The sequence below is a fragment of the Vicugna pacos genome, chromosome 3, assembly GCF_048564905.1.
Source record: "Vicugna pacos chromosome 3, VicPac4, whole genome shotgun sequence".
NCBI classification, from domain to species: Eukaryota; Metazoa; Chordata; class Mammalia; order Artiodactyla; family Camelidae; genus Vicugna; species Vicugna pacos.
The window spans coordinates 24706881-24724124 of NC_132989.1; the positions used below are offsets into that span (position 1 = coordinate 24706881).

General features: G+C 48.2%; 1 protein-coding gene across 5 annotated transcripts in view; it reads left to right on the top strand.

Moving 5' to 3' along the window:
• KLHL3 (kelch like family member 3) overlaps positions 1-17040 on the top strand; it is a 231815-nt gene extending 214775 nt beyond the window's left edge. For 3 of the 5 annotated variants that reach the window (XM_072956982.1, XM_072956985.1, XM_072956983.1), the window contains 5 exons: positions 445-573; positions 3729-3869; positions 5956-6099; positions 15052-15310; positions 16993-17040. In XM_072956982.1, coding sequence (XP_072813083.1) covers positions 445-573; positions 3729-3869; positions 5956-6099; positions 15052-15137 — 500 coding nt within the window. In that variant the 3' untranslated portion in view covers positions 15138-15310; positions 16993-17040. Of the gene's footprint in view, positions 1-444; positions 574-3728; positions 3870-5955; positions 6100-9771; positions 14473-15051; positions 15311-16992 lie in introns of those variants that run through there. The other 2 variants (XM_031673028.2, XM_006204607.4) reach the window with 1 other exon arrangement.
• Positions 17041-17244: the final 204 nt, after the last annotated feature.

Below are 17244 nucleotides of genomic sequence, written 5' to 3' on the forward strand. Positions count from 1 at the left end.
TTGTTGGGGAATATTTTTCCTTATTTGTTGTCTCCTGTTGTGAGCCTTTAGCCAGAAAGTCTGCCTGCCCGGCTGTAACTGGGGCCCTAAATTTTCCATCTCTCCAGTGCCTTGTTCTAGAGAAGATCTAATGTAGTTTAATGGTGAGAATATGTTGAGCCCCAGTGATGCAAGCTCATAGCTTCATGCTGGGTGTTTGGGGTGCTTTTTGAGAAAGAGGTTCAGTACTGCTTTGAGGAGCTCAGCACTTCAGAGGAAGTAGAAGGCAGAGGAATGAAGGATGTTTATCCTGGTCGGGGAGTGAGTGGGTGGTCTTCCTGAAAGGAATGGGCCCTAAACTCTGATGGAGGTGTAGGTGCCCCAGTAGGTTACAGAAGAAGTTTCAGCCACACTCCAGCCCCACGCGAGTCCAAAGCACCATCCCAACCACTTTGTCTGTTCCAGGGAAGCTGTATGCCGTCGGGGGTTACGACGGGGCTTCCCGCCAGTGTCTGAGCACTGTGGAGCAGTACAACCCGGCGACTAACGAGTGGGCGTACGTGGCAGACATGAGCACTCGCCGCAGTGGTGCAGGTACGGGAGAGGGGACTCAGGGTGCAAGCTGTGTCTCATCTGCTCACAGGTCAGTCTGGAGACCAAGAGCTTGACGTCCTACCTTGTTTTCCCTCAGTCTTCTCCCCTTTCAGTGTGTATAATCCCTCTCACACCTTTGCAGCCAACACAATCACTTATAAGTTAACCGAAGTGATCTCTTTGCTGCAGAGCATATGAGATAATAGTCCCTTCGTTGGCATCCCTTCCATTTCTGTGGCGGTGTCTGCATCTCTTGAAAGGGAAGCTTGCTGTATACCAGGTGCTGTCCCAATGAGCCCTTTCTGTGCCCCACTTTATTTAATCCTCACCACTGCCCACAGAGGTAACGTACGTGACAACGTAATTCCACCTAACAGATTTAGCCAGGAAGTCAACCAGGGGTTGCGCAATTAGCTCGAGGTCCTATCATTAGTAACTGGCAGAGTCATGCGTCCCACTCAGTCTGCCTCACTTCAACATTAGCTTTTCTGACCCCCAGTGATCAGAGTCTCATTCTTAGGAAGTAACAGGACAAGCGCGGCTGTCCTAGTCTTCTGTGGAGAAGCTACAGCTTGCTTGTCCCTGTCTTGGGAGTGGAAAGCCAAGCTATTAGTGTTCATATTTGGAGACAAACTTAGGTCCTCCCCACAACTTTTCTTCACTTTGGCCCCCTCCCCCACATGGGAAGAGAGTGACTCCCTACTTCTGGCCCACCTCCATGTCCTGTGAGAAGACCGGCAGCTGTGTGGTCCTTGGGACTTTCCAGGAAGTGGAGCAGCAGCCCCTTCTTCCCTGCTTGTCTTCCCCCATCATCTGGGGGCCCCAGGGAAGGGGTCTGGGAGGGCGGGCAGAGCTAATGGACGCGGGGCTCTGGCTCTCCGTTTCCAGTCCCCGTGGGAGTGGTGCCGTATGACCAACCTAGCTGGCGGGAAGGCAGTGTGACTTCTGGGAAGGGAAACCACAACTGCGAGTTTCCCCCCTGCAATGTTATTCCTTTATCTTTTTTGAAGATTGAGTTGTGATCTCATTTTACACTACCAAACACATGATCATTTCCACAACATTCCTTAAAAATCATGCTGTTTTAATATATTTTTTTAAGAACCACTGTGCACTCACTGGTTAGAAGTGCAAAAACTGTTATGATTCCATTTAAGAAACATTTGTGTTTGGAAGGCTATTTTTAGGGAGCTTGTCTCTGCTGATCCTGACAGGTTGGCTCTTCAACGTGCGGCAAATGCATGGAAGTCAGGAGGGCTGGACCTTAGTTCTGGCTCTGGTGAAATGTGCTGTGTGGCCTAGGCCTGATTCCTCACTTGTGAGATGAGTGGGTTGCAGTCAGTGTTCCCTAGGGGCCAGTTCAATTCACAGAGGCCCTGAGTCTCCTCCCTGCATGGAGCTCTTTTAGGAATTTTGGTTGATAGTATTGGTTGAGTCTTCTTTGTACTTCCTGGAAATCCTCGGTGTGACTTGAGGTGTGAGAGCAAGTGTTCAAAGCCCAGGGAGGCAGGGACAGCTCAGCAGGAGCGGAGCAGCACACACTGAGATACGCAGCAGCGTCTAGAAGCGCCTGGAGCAGAAGGTGTTAGGGGGAAGCCGTGAGCACAGACCCGCCTTAGAAAAGCTCAAGTGCTTCTTGTGGACAGAGCTGCCTTTGGAGGCCATGCTGCTGTGTCTCAGCCAGGCTGCCCAGGGGTTGCTCCTGGGTGGAGATCCCTCAGGCCGCTCCTGCCTCTCCCCTGGGCTAAAAGCCCCAGAAGGTGACAAGGGTATGGCCTGAATAGTACCTGTGCCCAAGGCAGATGTGGTGACCTTGATTTAGAGGACAGTCTCTGTCCCAGAGGTGGGCTCTTTCCTTAGGTTACTGTCAGTGCTCTGGCTTCAGGCTCCCAGGGCAGCCTTTCTTCAGGGCTTCACATGCCTCGGATTTGGGGAGACCTCCCCTCCAGAGTTTGGAACCCACATACTTGTGATAGGTGTGGTGGCTCAAGGCCCCCTGTGGCTTGAGATCAAGGAAACCTGAGTAACGTTGAGGGAGGAGGCTATAGAAGGGCATTGGTGCCTCTAAGTGCCAAGAAGGCTGTTTGCTTCCTTGGCAGGATGTGGGCCGTGCCGGCAGGTGGCCGTCTCTGGTCCCAGCCAGTGCAATCCCTGCTGCACCAGGAGGCAGGGAAGGTGAGGCAGCTTTGGAACGCACTGTATTTTATTTAAGCCAAGGCCATTTTATAGCCACTATTGATGCGACACCACCATCTGCTGTTAGTTTAGGGAAACTGCAAGGAACCAGTGGCACATCCACATAATTGCTGGATGTAATTTTACATATTGTGTCATTCAAACAGTGTTTGTCAAGAATGCACCATTATGCATAGGGATAGGGACCTAGACATAAGACGAACACAGTCCTTGTTCATATGAAGTTTATATTCCAGAAATTGAGTCCTTGGGTCTGAAACCTGGCTGGACATCTCAGTCACCTGTGGTGTTTTCTGATCCCCAACAAGCGTCTCTGAGAGTGAGGCTCAGAAATCTACCTTTTCAAAAACTCGCCAGCTGATTGAGCTGCAGCCTGGGCATGCAGTGGAGTGGTCCATGGGCCACTGGAACCACCGATAGAGTCCAGCTCCCTCGCTTTACAAATGGGAAAACAAAGGCCCAGAAAGGAAAGGATCACCTGGCCAGCAAGTTAGAGACACTCGGCTACAACCCAGGTGGTCCTGGCCACTAGGTCAGCAGCTCTTTCTAGGGCACTGTGCTGCCCTCCTGCTTCCCAGATTTTATTTCCTTAACTTGTGTTAAAGGATGTTAAAAGGTTATGCTGAAACCTGGAAGTGACGCAGTCCCAGCACTCAGCCAGGCTTATCCACATTGTGAGTGATGTAGTGCCCCGCCCTCTCCTGTCTATCAGGAGAGCAGGGGCAGAAAGCACAGCATCTGCTTCAAGACCAGCAGGGAGGTCTCGGAAATAATGATCTCATGTCTTTAAATAGAATTTTGAGGTTTTCAGGTTGACGATTTTTTGAGGCAGGCAGGGTGTCATAATCTTCTTATAGATAAGGACACTGAGTCCCAGGGAGACAAAACAGCATGCCCTGCTGGTGATACTGTCCAGGACTGGACGCCAGGCCTCCTGGTTTCTGTGCTCTGCCTTTCAGGGGTTGGGGTCCTCAGTGGACAGCTGTATGCCACAGGCGGGCATGACGGGCCCTTGGTGAGGAAGAGTGTTGAGGTTTACGATCCTGGAACAAACACCTGGAAGCAGGTAGCAGACATGAACATGTGTCGGCGCAATGCAGGTAATATGACTGCCCCCTCCGTCTCTCCCTGGGGCACGGGGGTGTGGGTGTGGGTGGGTGTTTTCTCCCTGCGAACACTAGCTCTGAAGCAGAGGCAGAGCGGAGAGACTCCCAGGGACTGGGGCTGAGCTTGTGCCCTGGGCAGGGAATGTCCATTTGCTGGGGAGGGGAGAGCTTGGGACCCCCAAAGCTAACCACAGAGTCCCCACTTAGATGCAGAAGGTTCCTTCTGTCCCTGTGAAGGATGATGGCTTTCACTGCACGTAGATGGACACAGATCCAGAAGGGTCCTCTGGTTGTCGTCAGTGCCCCAGCCCAGTGGCTCTGTTGGGGAGCTAAGCATAGCGCTGTGTGGACAGGGCCAGACAATGACGCTTGGGTCTGTCTTTTCTGTGCTGGTGCCTGGCTGTGAGAGCCTCCCACTTCCCACCTGAAACCAATCTCCTTCCTTTTGGGGTTAGCCACAAAAGTGTTTGTGATCCCTTCTCCAGTAGGACCACTTCCCTTATTCCCTTCTTTGTATTTCTTGTCTTGTCTTCCCTTCCCCTTTTCCTCCCTTTAGGAATGAATTTTCTTACAGTGTTTAGGCTTTTATTTCTGGAGCCTGACACTCTTATGAAACGATTTCCTTTTAGAACTTTGCCCTATAGGTCGTGTCCTATGTGGGTATATCTTGCTTTTCGCCTTCTTACTCCATCAAAGTGTTGGCTTAGCCCAGTTTCCCAGGCTGGAAAGACAAGCAGGTGACTTTCTGGCCGATTTATTTCCTTTATACACAAATTACCTGTTTGCTTAACCCATTTGCAGGTGACTTGTTGAAAGTGTAAACAGAGGGGAGTTTATTAATTTGCTCACTGTCTCAGCCTGCCGTGATAGAACTTGGCATTTAGCCTTGAGCCACATGAGCGAGGAATTACAGAATCTTCAAGGCAGCTAGTGTGAGAATTAGGTTTAGATATAAATGTGTGTGTATACACACGCTCAATATAGATATTTATATTTTTATAGCAAAAATGGAATCACATTGTCATATTATTTTATAACCTGCCTTTTTAATCCATTTTATGATCTTTCATGAATATCTTATTAGAATGCTAAATATCTTTTCATAATTCCATTTTAAATGGCTAACCATAATTTAAATAACCTATCTATTATTGGACATTTAGGTTATTTCCATCTTTTCTATAAGTAATACTTTGGTTATTATAAAGAGTCCTTAGAGCTAATTAATGCATATGCTTACAATTATTCCTTTGGAATAGAAGGTCAGAAGTGAAATTTTTTGAGTCAGAGGGAGTATGTGTGCTTTTGATGCCATCCAGGAAGGCAGTGCATTTTATACTCTCACTGGTATGTTCACCAACACTGATAATTACTGTTTTTTGAGCGTCGTCAATCCTTGAATTTCATTTTGAGAAAATACACAGTATATTGGACTATGGCCTTTTAAAGTCTTGATGAGCAATAATCACATTTTCTTAGTCTTGAGTCCCTGCTGCAGGAGACCTGGCCCCCAGGCCAGCCCACTCTGGGATCAGGGTGGGTGGAAAGCCTCGTCCTTGGGAACTCGATGAGGGTTTAGACCCCAATTGTGTGACGGGATCACAGGCACAACTATTAGTACCACACCAAGTGGATAAAACGGAGTTTATCAGGGAAAATCTTAAAGCAGAATAGAAGTAGTGTGCATGAAATACCCTGAGTAGTTGTTATTCCATAGCTCAGCCTGGGCACGGGAGGCCGCATGCACCAGTGGTAGCACTCCTGTAGAATGGGGCCTGTGCCTACGGCTCTCTGCATAGTTATGAGGGCGGGGGTAGGGAACATCTGAGGGGCTGTGTTGTAGTAAAACTCCCTGGTCAGAGATGTGGCTGTGTTAGGAGGGGCGATCCTCGGAGCCCAGCGGCTGCTGTCAGTATTTTCATCCATTGAGCAAACTCAGACCCAAGGAGCCACCTGTCTGTTGTGCTACCACGACGGGGAGGAAGAGCACCTCCAGGGCAGTCCAGACCTGTCTCTCGTCCATCCCCATCCCTTGGTGCTCCTGCCATAATGCCTCCTGGGGCTTCTGTTTGATTCCCAGGGGTCTGTGCAGTGAACGGGCTCCTGTATGTGGTTGGAGGGGATGATGGGTCGTGTAACTTGGCTTCGGTGGAGTACTACAATCCTGTCACTGACAAGTGGACGCTGCTGCCAACCAACATGAGCACAGGGCGGAGCTACGCAGGTCAGTGTTCTGCCCCCACCCCTGCCCCAGCCTGGGGGCCCTGGTGGGGCGGGGCGGGGCCGGGCAGAGTCAGCTTGCTTAGCTTAGGACTGAGCACCTCCTCCGGGGTGGACAGGTGGCTGTCATATGTCACCACTCCTTTGTTCTGTGCCCACGACAGGTACCCATAATTAGCACCTGTTTCCCCAGCAATTCTGAATGTAGCCTCAAAATTCTCTTGACACTATTCCGGGGAGCCGCTTCCAACTGATCTGAGTTGTCATAAGAAAGAGGTTTTAGAATTTCACTGCCCTTCCTGATTTGTTTTGTGTCGGGCCTTGAGATGGAATAAGATACAGTTCTTGCTTTCCAGAAATTAAATTGGAAAGATAAGACCTGCCCACAAAAACAGGAAATTCAAAATGATGTACACGTAAGTTCTAAATGAAATGTACTATACAGGCTTTGGGACGTGACATTTGAGAACCGACAGAGTCAGGGACCACTTCCTGGAGGAGCCTGATTTAACTTTGAGGAAGGGTCACAGTCATGCATTGTCCTTTGCCAGGTGCCCACTCCCTGTGCCACCAAGCAGTGTGTTAGGTACAGTGTCTACGTGCCCTTTCATCTTTTCAACAACCCTCTGGTTGAGTGAGACTGTATCTTCCCATTTTACAGACGATGAAACTGAGGTTTGAAGAGTTTAAGTAATCTGCCTAAGACCATGTAGCTGAACAATTCTGGCAAAGTCAGAATTCAAACCCAGGTCTGAGTCCTAAGCCCATGCCCTCTGTGCTACCCTAGCTCAGGGTTGAGGGGAAAGGCATTCTAAGCAAGAGGCTGGAGGGAGGAGTGACGAATGAGTCTGATGTAGAGGCTAATTCCTGAGGTATGTGTGTGATGGGTTTGGTGGTGTGGGGGGCAGAAGCAGGGTTGGTGGGGCTGAGGTCGAGGGTCTACAGGGAGACAAGCAAACATCCGTGATGTAGCTCAGCCCGTTGTGTCTGGTACTCCAGAAACTGGAATGGGTAGAGCTAACATCTATTTATTGAGCACATACAATGTGCCAGGCATCGTCCTAAGTATTTTACAACCATTATCTTGTATAATCTCCGCCATGACTCCAGTGGTATTCTTATTCCATTTTCCACCAGAAAGGTCATCATTACATCTTGTTTGGATTTCAGTGCAAAGGAAGATTACACCTCTGTCAGCACAAGGCTTCAATAAATGAATTTATTTGACTTTTTTTTTCTCATTTAGGATTTTTCTCAGCTGCATAGAAACGATTTTAGAGGCATTTTCGTCCTAGAGTGATTCTGTTCTCATGGTTATTTATTAAAGCCAGCACTGTCATTTTCTTCTCAAAACTAAAGTGGGAAGAACAGGGAATTTTCTAACATGAGGCAGTGAGGCCAGTGGGGGACCCCCTTGGTTCCAGGTGTGTCTTAGTGAGAAGGGAAGGTATAGGCGTGAGGGGTTAGAATTGTCTATATGTGCTGAATATTTCACATCCATTTCTTTGTTGTTTGCCCACTCCAGAAGTAGGTGGGAAGGAGACAAGCAGACATGCAATTTGTGTTCAAACCCATTGACTGAGTGACTCTTTTATCTTGAAATCTAAGGAAGTAGCCTGAAATGCAAAGATTTGTGGACAGAGTTATTTACTGAAGTGTATTTATAATAGCAAAAAACCCCTGTGAACTAATTAATATCTGACATAAGGAAAGTAACTAAACTATGGGGTATTTATCCAGGGGAAGTGTTTTCAATATCATGAAAAAGTGTTTGTGACAGGCTGTCAGGTTAAAGAACGGATAATGCAGAATGTACGCACCATGTGAGCTCAGACAAGCAGTCTGGTTTCTGGGGTTTGAGTAGCTACGGCTCACAGATGTGGATGCTGGAGTCAGATCTGAATTTGAGTCCCAGCTTTGCCACTAGCTGTGGGATTCTGGGCAAGGTAATCAATCTGACGGAACCTCTGTTTTCTCATTTGTAAAGTGAGAATAAAATAGTATCAAGCCAAATGAAATGTGGTAAGACATGTGGTAAGGCTCTTAGTACAATGCCTGCCTGGCACCTAGAAACCACTCAGTCGATGACTGTGATTATTATTCGAAACCAGGAAAAATTCCAAAAAGAGAATGGTGATTCTCTTTATATGAAGGAATTAAAGTTCATTTTGTTTGTGTTCTTTGGTGTTTTCCAAATTTTCTATAATGAGAATATTTTATTTTTATAATCAAGAGGGAAAGTTTATATAAAAAGCAATACAGGAGCCTGCCTTTTTTTTTTTTTTTTTAATTGCTGCCTTGTGAAAGAGAGGCCTTGGGTTCAGGCAAGATGTTTTCAAGGTCAGGCAGCACATCTGGGTCTGAAGACTCAGGTTCTCCCCATCTCTCAGCTTTTATGTCTGTGCCTTTATCTAGGAATTAACGTGAAATACATGTCTTAGCAGAATCTGGCCATTGAGGAATCTTGAGCTTTCTTTCAGCCATGTTCTCTCAGTCTTGTCTTCAACCGGAAGATTTGATAGTTGTGGGGATATGTTAAAGGAAGACTCCCAGTTACACCTTACCTGTAGGCCTTACCTGTAAGTTAGAATTTGGTTTAGGTACAGGTTCCAGAAAGCCCAACAGATACTAGTTTAAATAAGGAAGAAGTGTATTTGTCCCAGGTAGAAAGGAGTCCAGGGCTGGCCTCGTGGCTCAGACTGTCACTGAAGAATCAGGTTTCTCCTCTCTTTTCTGCTCTGCCAGCTTTATGAATAACCGCTGCTGCTGTCCCTTGTGCCGTTCGTAAGCATTCTTCCCAGGCAGGACAAGGGAAAAAGCCAAAGTTGCAGCCCTGGCAGACTTGGATTTACAGTTGCGTTGGACCAGGACTGGGTCACAGGGCACCTCCAGCTGCAGGGCAGTCTGGGAGGCTGAGCTCATAACTTGCTGGTCTCTGTAGCAGAAGTAGAAGGGATGTTGGCTGAAGCAGCCGGTTGTGTCTGCCCCGTAGCCACAGCCTAAGACACTCGGGATTTCAGACACATAAGTTAGCTGTTGAGTATGGTTCAACTTGGCTGAAGCAGTTAACACATATAGACATGTCTGGAGTGTTTATCTACGTATATAGTGTTTAGCATTGGAGGGGTCTCCGCCAGATGATATTAAGTGGACACCAAGCCTAAAGCGGCACATGGACTTGCCCAAAGCCACAAAGCACTTAACTGGGGGGCAGAGCTAGGGTGGGAATTCAGTTTTTCTCACTGTGAAGTCACTCCCTTTTTCGTTTCAGTGTCTTTTAAAAGGAGACCCAAATCACTCATCACTTCTCTTAAAGTGACAAAAATTGAGAGCTGCAGAGTTTCCAGTGAGGGTATGAGTGTCATTAAGCTGAGTGCTGGGGTTTGGAAGGGGAGTCATTACAATATGAATCTGGGTGATGATGTGAGCGAGACCACTTCCCGGTGGTGTTGAGGGACTGTGCTCGTGGGTTGAATATCTTGTGGGGACTTGGCTTTCAGAGCGAAAAACAGCCAGCTGCTGGCACCCGGTGTCCATGGGCCCTTCAGAATTTGGGTAGTAATTGTGCCCATTCCCCTTGGCTGTGGCTTAGGATGTGGTGAATTTGTGAACTCTTTGAGGTTCTGAGTAACTTTGGAGAAGCTGAAATGGTAACTTTGTCCCCCTTTCATCTTAGGTGTTGCTGTGATTCACAAGCCCTTGTGACCCCAGCTCCCACTGCCAGGAGGTGGAGGAAGGGGGGGGTGCTGCCTGTGACTCAGAACAGCCGGACCACGATGGCTGAATGCTACTCGCTGCCCGAGTCTGCAGGGGAGCGAGAACAGCCCTCCTCCAACCTGGCAGTGTCACCCGGGAGTGAAGACAGTGACCCACCTCCTGCTCTCACGGGGTGTTTTGTCCTCTGCCCTGAGCAGTGGGTTCCTGATAGCTCCTTCTGCACCTTTTAGAGGTTTTTTTGTGTTTCTACAGGGACAACAGAGAACCTGGCGCGCGTGCATGCGTGTGTGTGTGTGTGTGTGCGCGCGTGCGTGCGTGCATGTGTGTGTGTAGAACATGGTGTTTCACTAAGTTGGAGGGTGGTGATAGTCTACTCCATTTCTGTACTACTGATCCTTCTGCTTTGCTAAAAATCAAATCACAGAAGGATTTGCCCTGCGGGGACCTTGAGACTACTAAAGCTGCTGTCTACGGGGAGTGCAGTTGGACAGAACGGGAATGTCTGGAAATGACCGGGGAGGGGGCAGTGCTCTGACCATGCCCACATACTGACCTTGACTACGGGCACTGTCTGCAGAGGAGTGGGGCGTTCTCCAAGCACACCGGGTCCTCTGTGCTAGAATTAGGAACCAAGGGTCCCTCAGTGCCTCAGATGGGTGCTCTTCCTTGGGCTCTTCTCCAGGAAGTTATCAGAACTTCCCAGTCTCTGGGCTACTGGTCTTTGATGTTATGAATTCCAGGTTTGGGACATTTTGTGTCTCCTCAGCTGGGAAAACCAGCTCTTCAGAGTAGCACTGATTAACGCACTGGAAGAAAAAAATACATGAAAAACAGAAACAACAAAACAAAGTGGTAAGGCTTCAGTCCCTGCTCATAATGGTCCCAGAGAGCATCCTATTTCTGGGTTTTCCTGGGAGAGGACAGTCCCTGTTTATACCTATTATCCAGGTTTAATTATTCAGAGCATCACATTTTACTCTCAAAAGTGTTCTGATTTGGAGGCTAAGTAAAAACGTCACCCTACTTACAAACCCAAAGGTGGGTTTGTCCTTGCACTGGATGGAGCCATGTGTGATTCAGATGGGCATGGATGACTTCAAAGGGGCGTCCCGGCTGGGGCTGACCCTGGGCAGTCTGTGGCGAAGGTCCAGTCTGTCTGATGTCCTTGTCTTCCTTTCCTTATTCTCTCCCCAATTCCAGCCTGTACCCTCTCTCCAACCCTCAGGACATTGCTCTCCTGTCACCGCCCCCCCCTTGAAGGAGGACATAGTGGTGGGCCCTGAATGTGTCATCTCTCTCAGGGGTACTTGCATTTTGAGACAGGAGCTTGATGAAAGCTTTGCTAATTCACAGGTAAAAATGATTAATAACAGTACTTTCAGCATCTGAAGGAGGATATTTGCTGGTGCATGGAGTCATTTGCATTTAAAAAAAAAACGAACAAAAGGGATGTTCAAACTGTGCTGTTCCTAAACCAGCAAGTTGCTAGTGTTGGGATTTACAGCATAAGGAGGGGAGGCCTTGTGTCTGGGGAACAGTTTCACATCTCAAGGGCTGGGATTTAGCCTTCCCTGAGGTCAAGGTCCACCTTTAGGGAGCCCAGGGGCTTCATGAACTCAGATGTTGGACTTCTGGTACAGCTGGGCTACCTCCAAGCAGATTTTGCAGGAGACTGGCTTTCTCCCGACCTCACCCTGAAGTTAGAAACCCAGGGCTCCTCAGGAAATTGGCCACTTTGTGTATTTACTGTATATTTATTGTGCACTAAACACTCCACTCTCCTGAAGAGGAAGCGTCTTCTGATATTGAGCAGATGTTATTTCAGCAAGACATTTGGAGAACACCAGGGCACCCAGCATTTTTAGTAAACTTGGAGGAAGCTAAAATGCCAGTTTTGCTGGACCTGGAAGAACAGCTCCGTAGGGATCGAGACATGCTGTCCATTGGGCACACTGCTCACCCTGGCATGGAGATGGCCATGGTTTCAGAGCTCTGCCTGGCTCCGGATCGGAAGCTGATGGAATGCCCTTTTTCTTCCAGATGTCCTTCTTCCTTTCCAAGGAAGGTTTAGGACTTTGTTTTGGGCTCTGTGTGTGTGTGTGTGTGTGTGTGTGTGTGTGTGTGTGTATTGGGGGTGAGGTTGGGGGTTGGGGTCTGACGTGTGCCGTTGCACAGCTCCTGATTTCAGATGAAAGGTGGAGCCCCCAACACCTAGAAACTGAGCTTTCATGCTTATGTGGGGGCTCTACTGTTTGTGTGTCATTGTCCCAGAAAGCGCCCTCTTCCTGAGAGCCAGCCAGCCATGTTTTCTGCTTTTGGATTTTTGCTATTGGTCCCACCTCACGTCTCCCTTCCCAGGAAGCGCTGCTCCCCCGGTAGTGCTGCTGAGGCCATGTTCATTTCATCCTCGTGTGTCCTTTCCCATGGGGACTAGAACACTGGTACGTCATCACCAAAACGCCAATCTGCTCTAGCTGCCCACAGATGCCATCCTAAACCTGATGTTTCTTTATCACCAGGTACGATTCTCTCTCCACAGTGAGCACAACAGACTGATTTTCAAGTCTGTGCTGGTCACGTGGTAGGTGAACACTTCCCCACCCCACCCCCTGCGTTCTGGTGGCCATAGCTGCTTGTGAATGCAGCTTTGGCAGTGGTGTATCTGAAATCTGATCACAGTGATGAAACAGAATTGTGGCCCAAGGTTAGAAGCAACTTAGACGCCACTTGTATACTGATTTGGACAACAGAGAAGTCAGACTCTGAATTCCAAAGTTACTTCTCATACGTACCCAATGGCATCTCTCCATCAAAAAAGTTGCAGTATTATGCAAATGACAGTGACCTCATTTTCTGCTATGCAATAAGAATACTTAATTCTCTTCATGACAAACCAGTTGCAATATCCCCTAAGAGGCTTTTTTGAGCTGTCTTATTTTGATATCTGTTGTGTAATGTTTGTATATTCCTGAGCCAGATCCTTTCAAAGATTGCCTTTTTATAAAACTGAAGCTGTAGCTTTCAGGCTAAAGTTTTAATGTAGATATTTTTATAAGATAATTTTTCGGGGTATTTGAATTGCTTTTTATTGTCCATGATAATGAGATCTTATGTTCTACACGTCATTCACTCTCACACATAGTTTGGGCCCGTGGCTATCTTCCCTTTGTTTCTCACCCTCTCCAAAACTGATTTCTCAGTAGCTCCAGGTAGATGAGTCTCTTTGACTTGGAGTCTTCTTTCTTACACCACATGCAAGGGAGACTACTGAAAAACACAGTCACTGGTGTTTCTTGAATTGTTTAGGGACTGACGTAAAGCCTCTCTCAGCACTTACCCATCAGTGATACCCGTCTGCTGTTTTTGGAGCCCATTTCAGCAGGGGTGAGGCAAGGGTGCATCTGGTTGTCCCCTCTCCTGTCAGCTCTCATGGCCTGGCCTGGAGCCTGGCATGCCGTGACATGGAGAAGCCTAGGGAAAGGCCTACCCTCCAGCACGTACTCCCAGGAGTTTCCTGCGTCCAGCTAACCAGTCTTCATTCTTTTCTGTCTCCTTGTTCTTCTGAAGCTTCCAACAGCTTAAGGCTTTTGCTGCTGGATGATGTCTCTTTTGGAAGCATCTTCTCTGTGAACTTTAAAAGAGGGGTCCTTCCTCGTGATCCCTGCTAAGAATGTATTAAGCATGTGCTTTGCAAAAGCTAATACTCCACTTAGCACTTGTTTCTTGAGCTGTGTCAACACTCCAGGCTCTCTTTTGTGTGTGTGTGTGTGTGTATATATATATATATATATGACATTTAGTCTCATTTCAAAAAAATCTTTATTTTTATTATTATTGGGACAGGTGCCATTTGGATTGCCTCCACACTTCCCACTGGCACCCTGAAGGATCAAGTTGGGAGGCTGAGCAAATTCAGATTCCAGTTTAGCTGGAGTTTTTCTGTTTGCCAGGGGAAGCGAGGAGGTTGGAATGTATTGTTTTTAAGTGTTTGCACTATTTAATAGAGTCCGAAGTTCCTCATGTTCAGCTGTGCTGCGTATCTACTGACCAAACAGGAGAGCTGGCAGCACTTCTGACATTTGGGAGCATCCGAGGCCTTTTCCATGGTGGATGATCACAACCATGCAGCCCCTTGCAGCCTTTGTCATGGGGCTCGGTGACTTGTGGATACGGCGTCAGCCATGGCAGTAATGCACGGGACTGTGGCATTGGGAGAAACAAATTGCCAAGTGCTGTGTTCTTGCTTTTAGTCATGCGATTTCAAATTATCCCCTCTCCCACCTCTTCAGTGGCAATAAGGATGCTTGTTGGACTTCTTGTTTAATTCATATATGATGTGTAAAATACTTTCTTTGAAAGAAAATTCAAGACCCTGAATGTGTATGTCTGTGTGAGTGCCGTGTCTGTGTGGCTGTCCCGAGGCAGGCCGACTGGATCCCTGGCACCCTGTATGCCACCCTCAGTCAGGTCCGTGGTCTGATGTTCTCTGCTTGAATGGTAGGGGCCGTAGAGCTTGGTAAAGAACACTCGTCGCTTGCTCCATCAGTCATAGCGTTAGCTGAAGAAACAGTTCCTCAAATGTATTGTTTTAATAGGAACCATGTTCTTGTTTTCCATACTTTATGTTCCTTTAATTTTAATAAAAGCTAAACTGTGAGAACCTCTCTTAGTATTTCCTTTCTATAGTCCAGCCTCTCTATTGTGCCTCAGACATGAAAAGGACAGACTTACTCCTGTGTGTCTTCAGATTAAAACATGAGCTGCTACACAGGGTCTGGGTTCCTTTGGCCTCTGTTCTCTGGCACAGTCCCAGACCCACAAGGGCCTTCAGTGAGGCCCAGAGAGGCCAGTCCCTCCAGTGGTTGTCTGGTTGTGTGGACAACTGATCATCGTGAGGTGGCTGTGATGGTCCCAGGCGTGGGAGGAGGAGGTAGAGATTTGGCTATAAATAAACATAGATTTGTAAAAGTTCATTACAAGACCTAGAGATTTTGTAGGTATTATGTTCCATTTTTATCATTAAATATGCAAAAATTAATTATATTTTGTTAAATATATACAACTATTTATGAAATATGTTATTTTACAAAATATCAACACATACAAAAGAGTAATAATAGCTAACATTTACTGAGTATTTACTATGTGCCAAGCACTTTTCTAGGTGCTGTGCTTATAGCAACACATTTAACCCTCGTCACGGTCTTCTGAATTACTCTTATTTATCTTGGTTTTCCAGATGAAGACGTGAGATGCAGAGTTGCACAGCTTGCTGTGGTAGCCATGCTGCAGGATACTGGTCACACTCCTGAGTCTGTATCTTAGTCTTCTGTCACTCCAGCCGTGAGGAGGTGATGAGGGGAGGAGGGTGTGCTGAGAAGTGCCAAGGAGAGGGAGGCCCCAGGGGTCCCCAGGAAGTACCATCTTGGCTCAAGAGAAATACTCAAGCCCAAGTTTCACTCCAGGTGGACCAACGATGCCCCAATCTTACACTGATGGTAAATAATCATACTTGTTACTGTGATGATAGTAGCAGTATCCACTCTTGATTGCATACATCCTGGGGCCCAGGAGGCCCAGAGGTGAATCCATTTATCTGAGGGTGTGTGATAAATGAGCAGTGGCACAGACCCAGTTGGAAACCACTGGCTCTTTTGACCCAAAACTGGGTTTGAGAATCAGCCTGAGAAGAGGGTTTAAGTAAAAGTTGTTCCTGTAATCATAGTGGGTGGCATTTATTTTGCATTTACCGTGTGCCCAGCCCCGTGCTGAGCACTTTAATTCGTTAACACCCACACACCTCATTGAAGCAGAGGATGCCCGCTTCACAGGATCGCAGGGGTTAATAACAGGCCCAAGGTCACACAGAACCTTGAGAAGAGATGCAGTCCCCATCCTCCTGCCGAGGCTGCCTGCTGAGTGGTGGCATCTCCTGTGGTAATTTATGGGTGCATTCTAGAGCAGGGAAGTCACCAGTGTCTGGCCTTCCAGGGCAGGCAGTGGGGCAGAGCCCAGAGCCAGGCTGGAGATCCTTTCTGCCACCACCCTGCCACGGGCCTACCCACTCTGGGCCTTGTCACCACCGCTGAGAGGACCTTGAGGAGGAACTTAGATAAGCGAATGAGTGCTTGTCTGAGCACACACATCTTTCCATCCCCTTGACCCTTTGGCCTGGTTTCCCCTTACCTAGGAAAAGTTCCAGAGGGAAATCATGTTTGGTAGTTTTTCTATCAGCTTATTCTACAGTTTACAACTAGGGTGTTTTGACCCGACCTAGTTCGTTTATTTCAGTACGAGAGCTGTTGTTTCTGTCTGCCTCATGTGATTTTCACCAAGGGGTCTGCATTCCCCACTGGTCACTTCTGCCCAGGCAGCTTTGCCCACAATGTTCCATGTCAGGGCCCATAGAAAGGGACACCTGGCTCAGACCTCAGACATCATCCCGTCCAGCCCTTGTGTTTGCAGACAGGGAGTCCTGGGCTTGGAGCTGTAGAAAGGCCTGAGCACCTGTGGCAGGGTTGGGTTCCCCGTGAGTCCAGTGGAGGCTCCAAGGCCCATGTCTGCCTGCACCCAAGGTTGTTCAGGAGCCGAGGAAAGGCAGTGACTGCAGGCTTGAGAGCCATCACCCTTTCTGTGGTGGAACAGAGGAGAGGCAGTACTGTCGCGGCAGGCCTGGGCTTCCAGAGACTCCCGTCCAGTGTCTCTGGACACCTTCAAAGGTGCTTCAAACTCCCAGGTGGATGGAGGCCCCAACTCCTCAGGTGTCCAAGTCCCCCACTGGCCTCGGATGGGAGGAGGCCTTGTTCACAGCTGAGTGGCCCGCAGGGAACCCCTCTGGGCCTCTCTGGGACTCAGTTCCTCACCTGTAAACAGGACTCTACTTGCAGGATCCTATTCTTGCTCCCACCTGACTAGTGAGGAGATGAGGCTCAGAGAGGCCAAGCAACAGTGGGGATCTGGGATCTGAACCCACATCTTCCGTGGAAGCAGTTCTGGACAACCATGCCACACATGGTTTTAAGCTCTTGGGCCACCGGGCCCTGCCAATAAACACGCATGATAAAGTCGATTTGGCGAACCCTGTTAATTGTGAGCTCTGTGAGGACTGATAAAGTTCCTCTGAGAAAGACCTTGCTGCTGTCTTTGCCAGTGTCGGAGATCTTTCCTTCTCCCTTCACAGTGTGTGCAACATACACTCAGTTATTCATTCAACAAAAATACCTTCAGCATCTACACGGCACATTGTGATACTTGAAATGCAGCTGCCAACGAAGCAGATGGTCCCTGTGGACTTGGAGGTTGGAGTTTCATAGGGGACACAGTTGGTGAACAGCAGGTACAGTATGGTGTGCTGGTGGGGGGCAGTGGGTGGGGGCTGGTGAGAAACACACACCCAGAGAGAGAGGGGCAAACTCACAGAGACCTGGGGAAA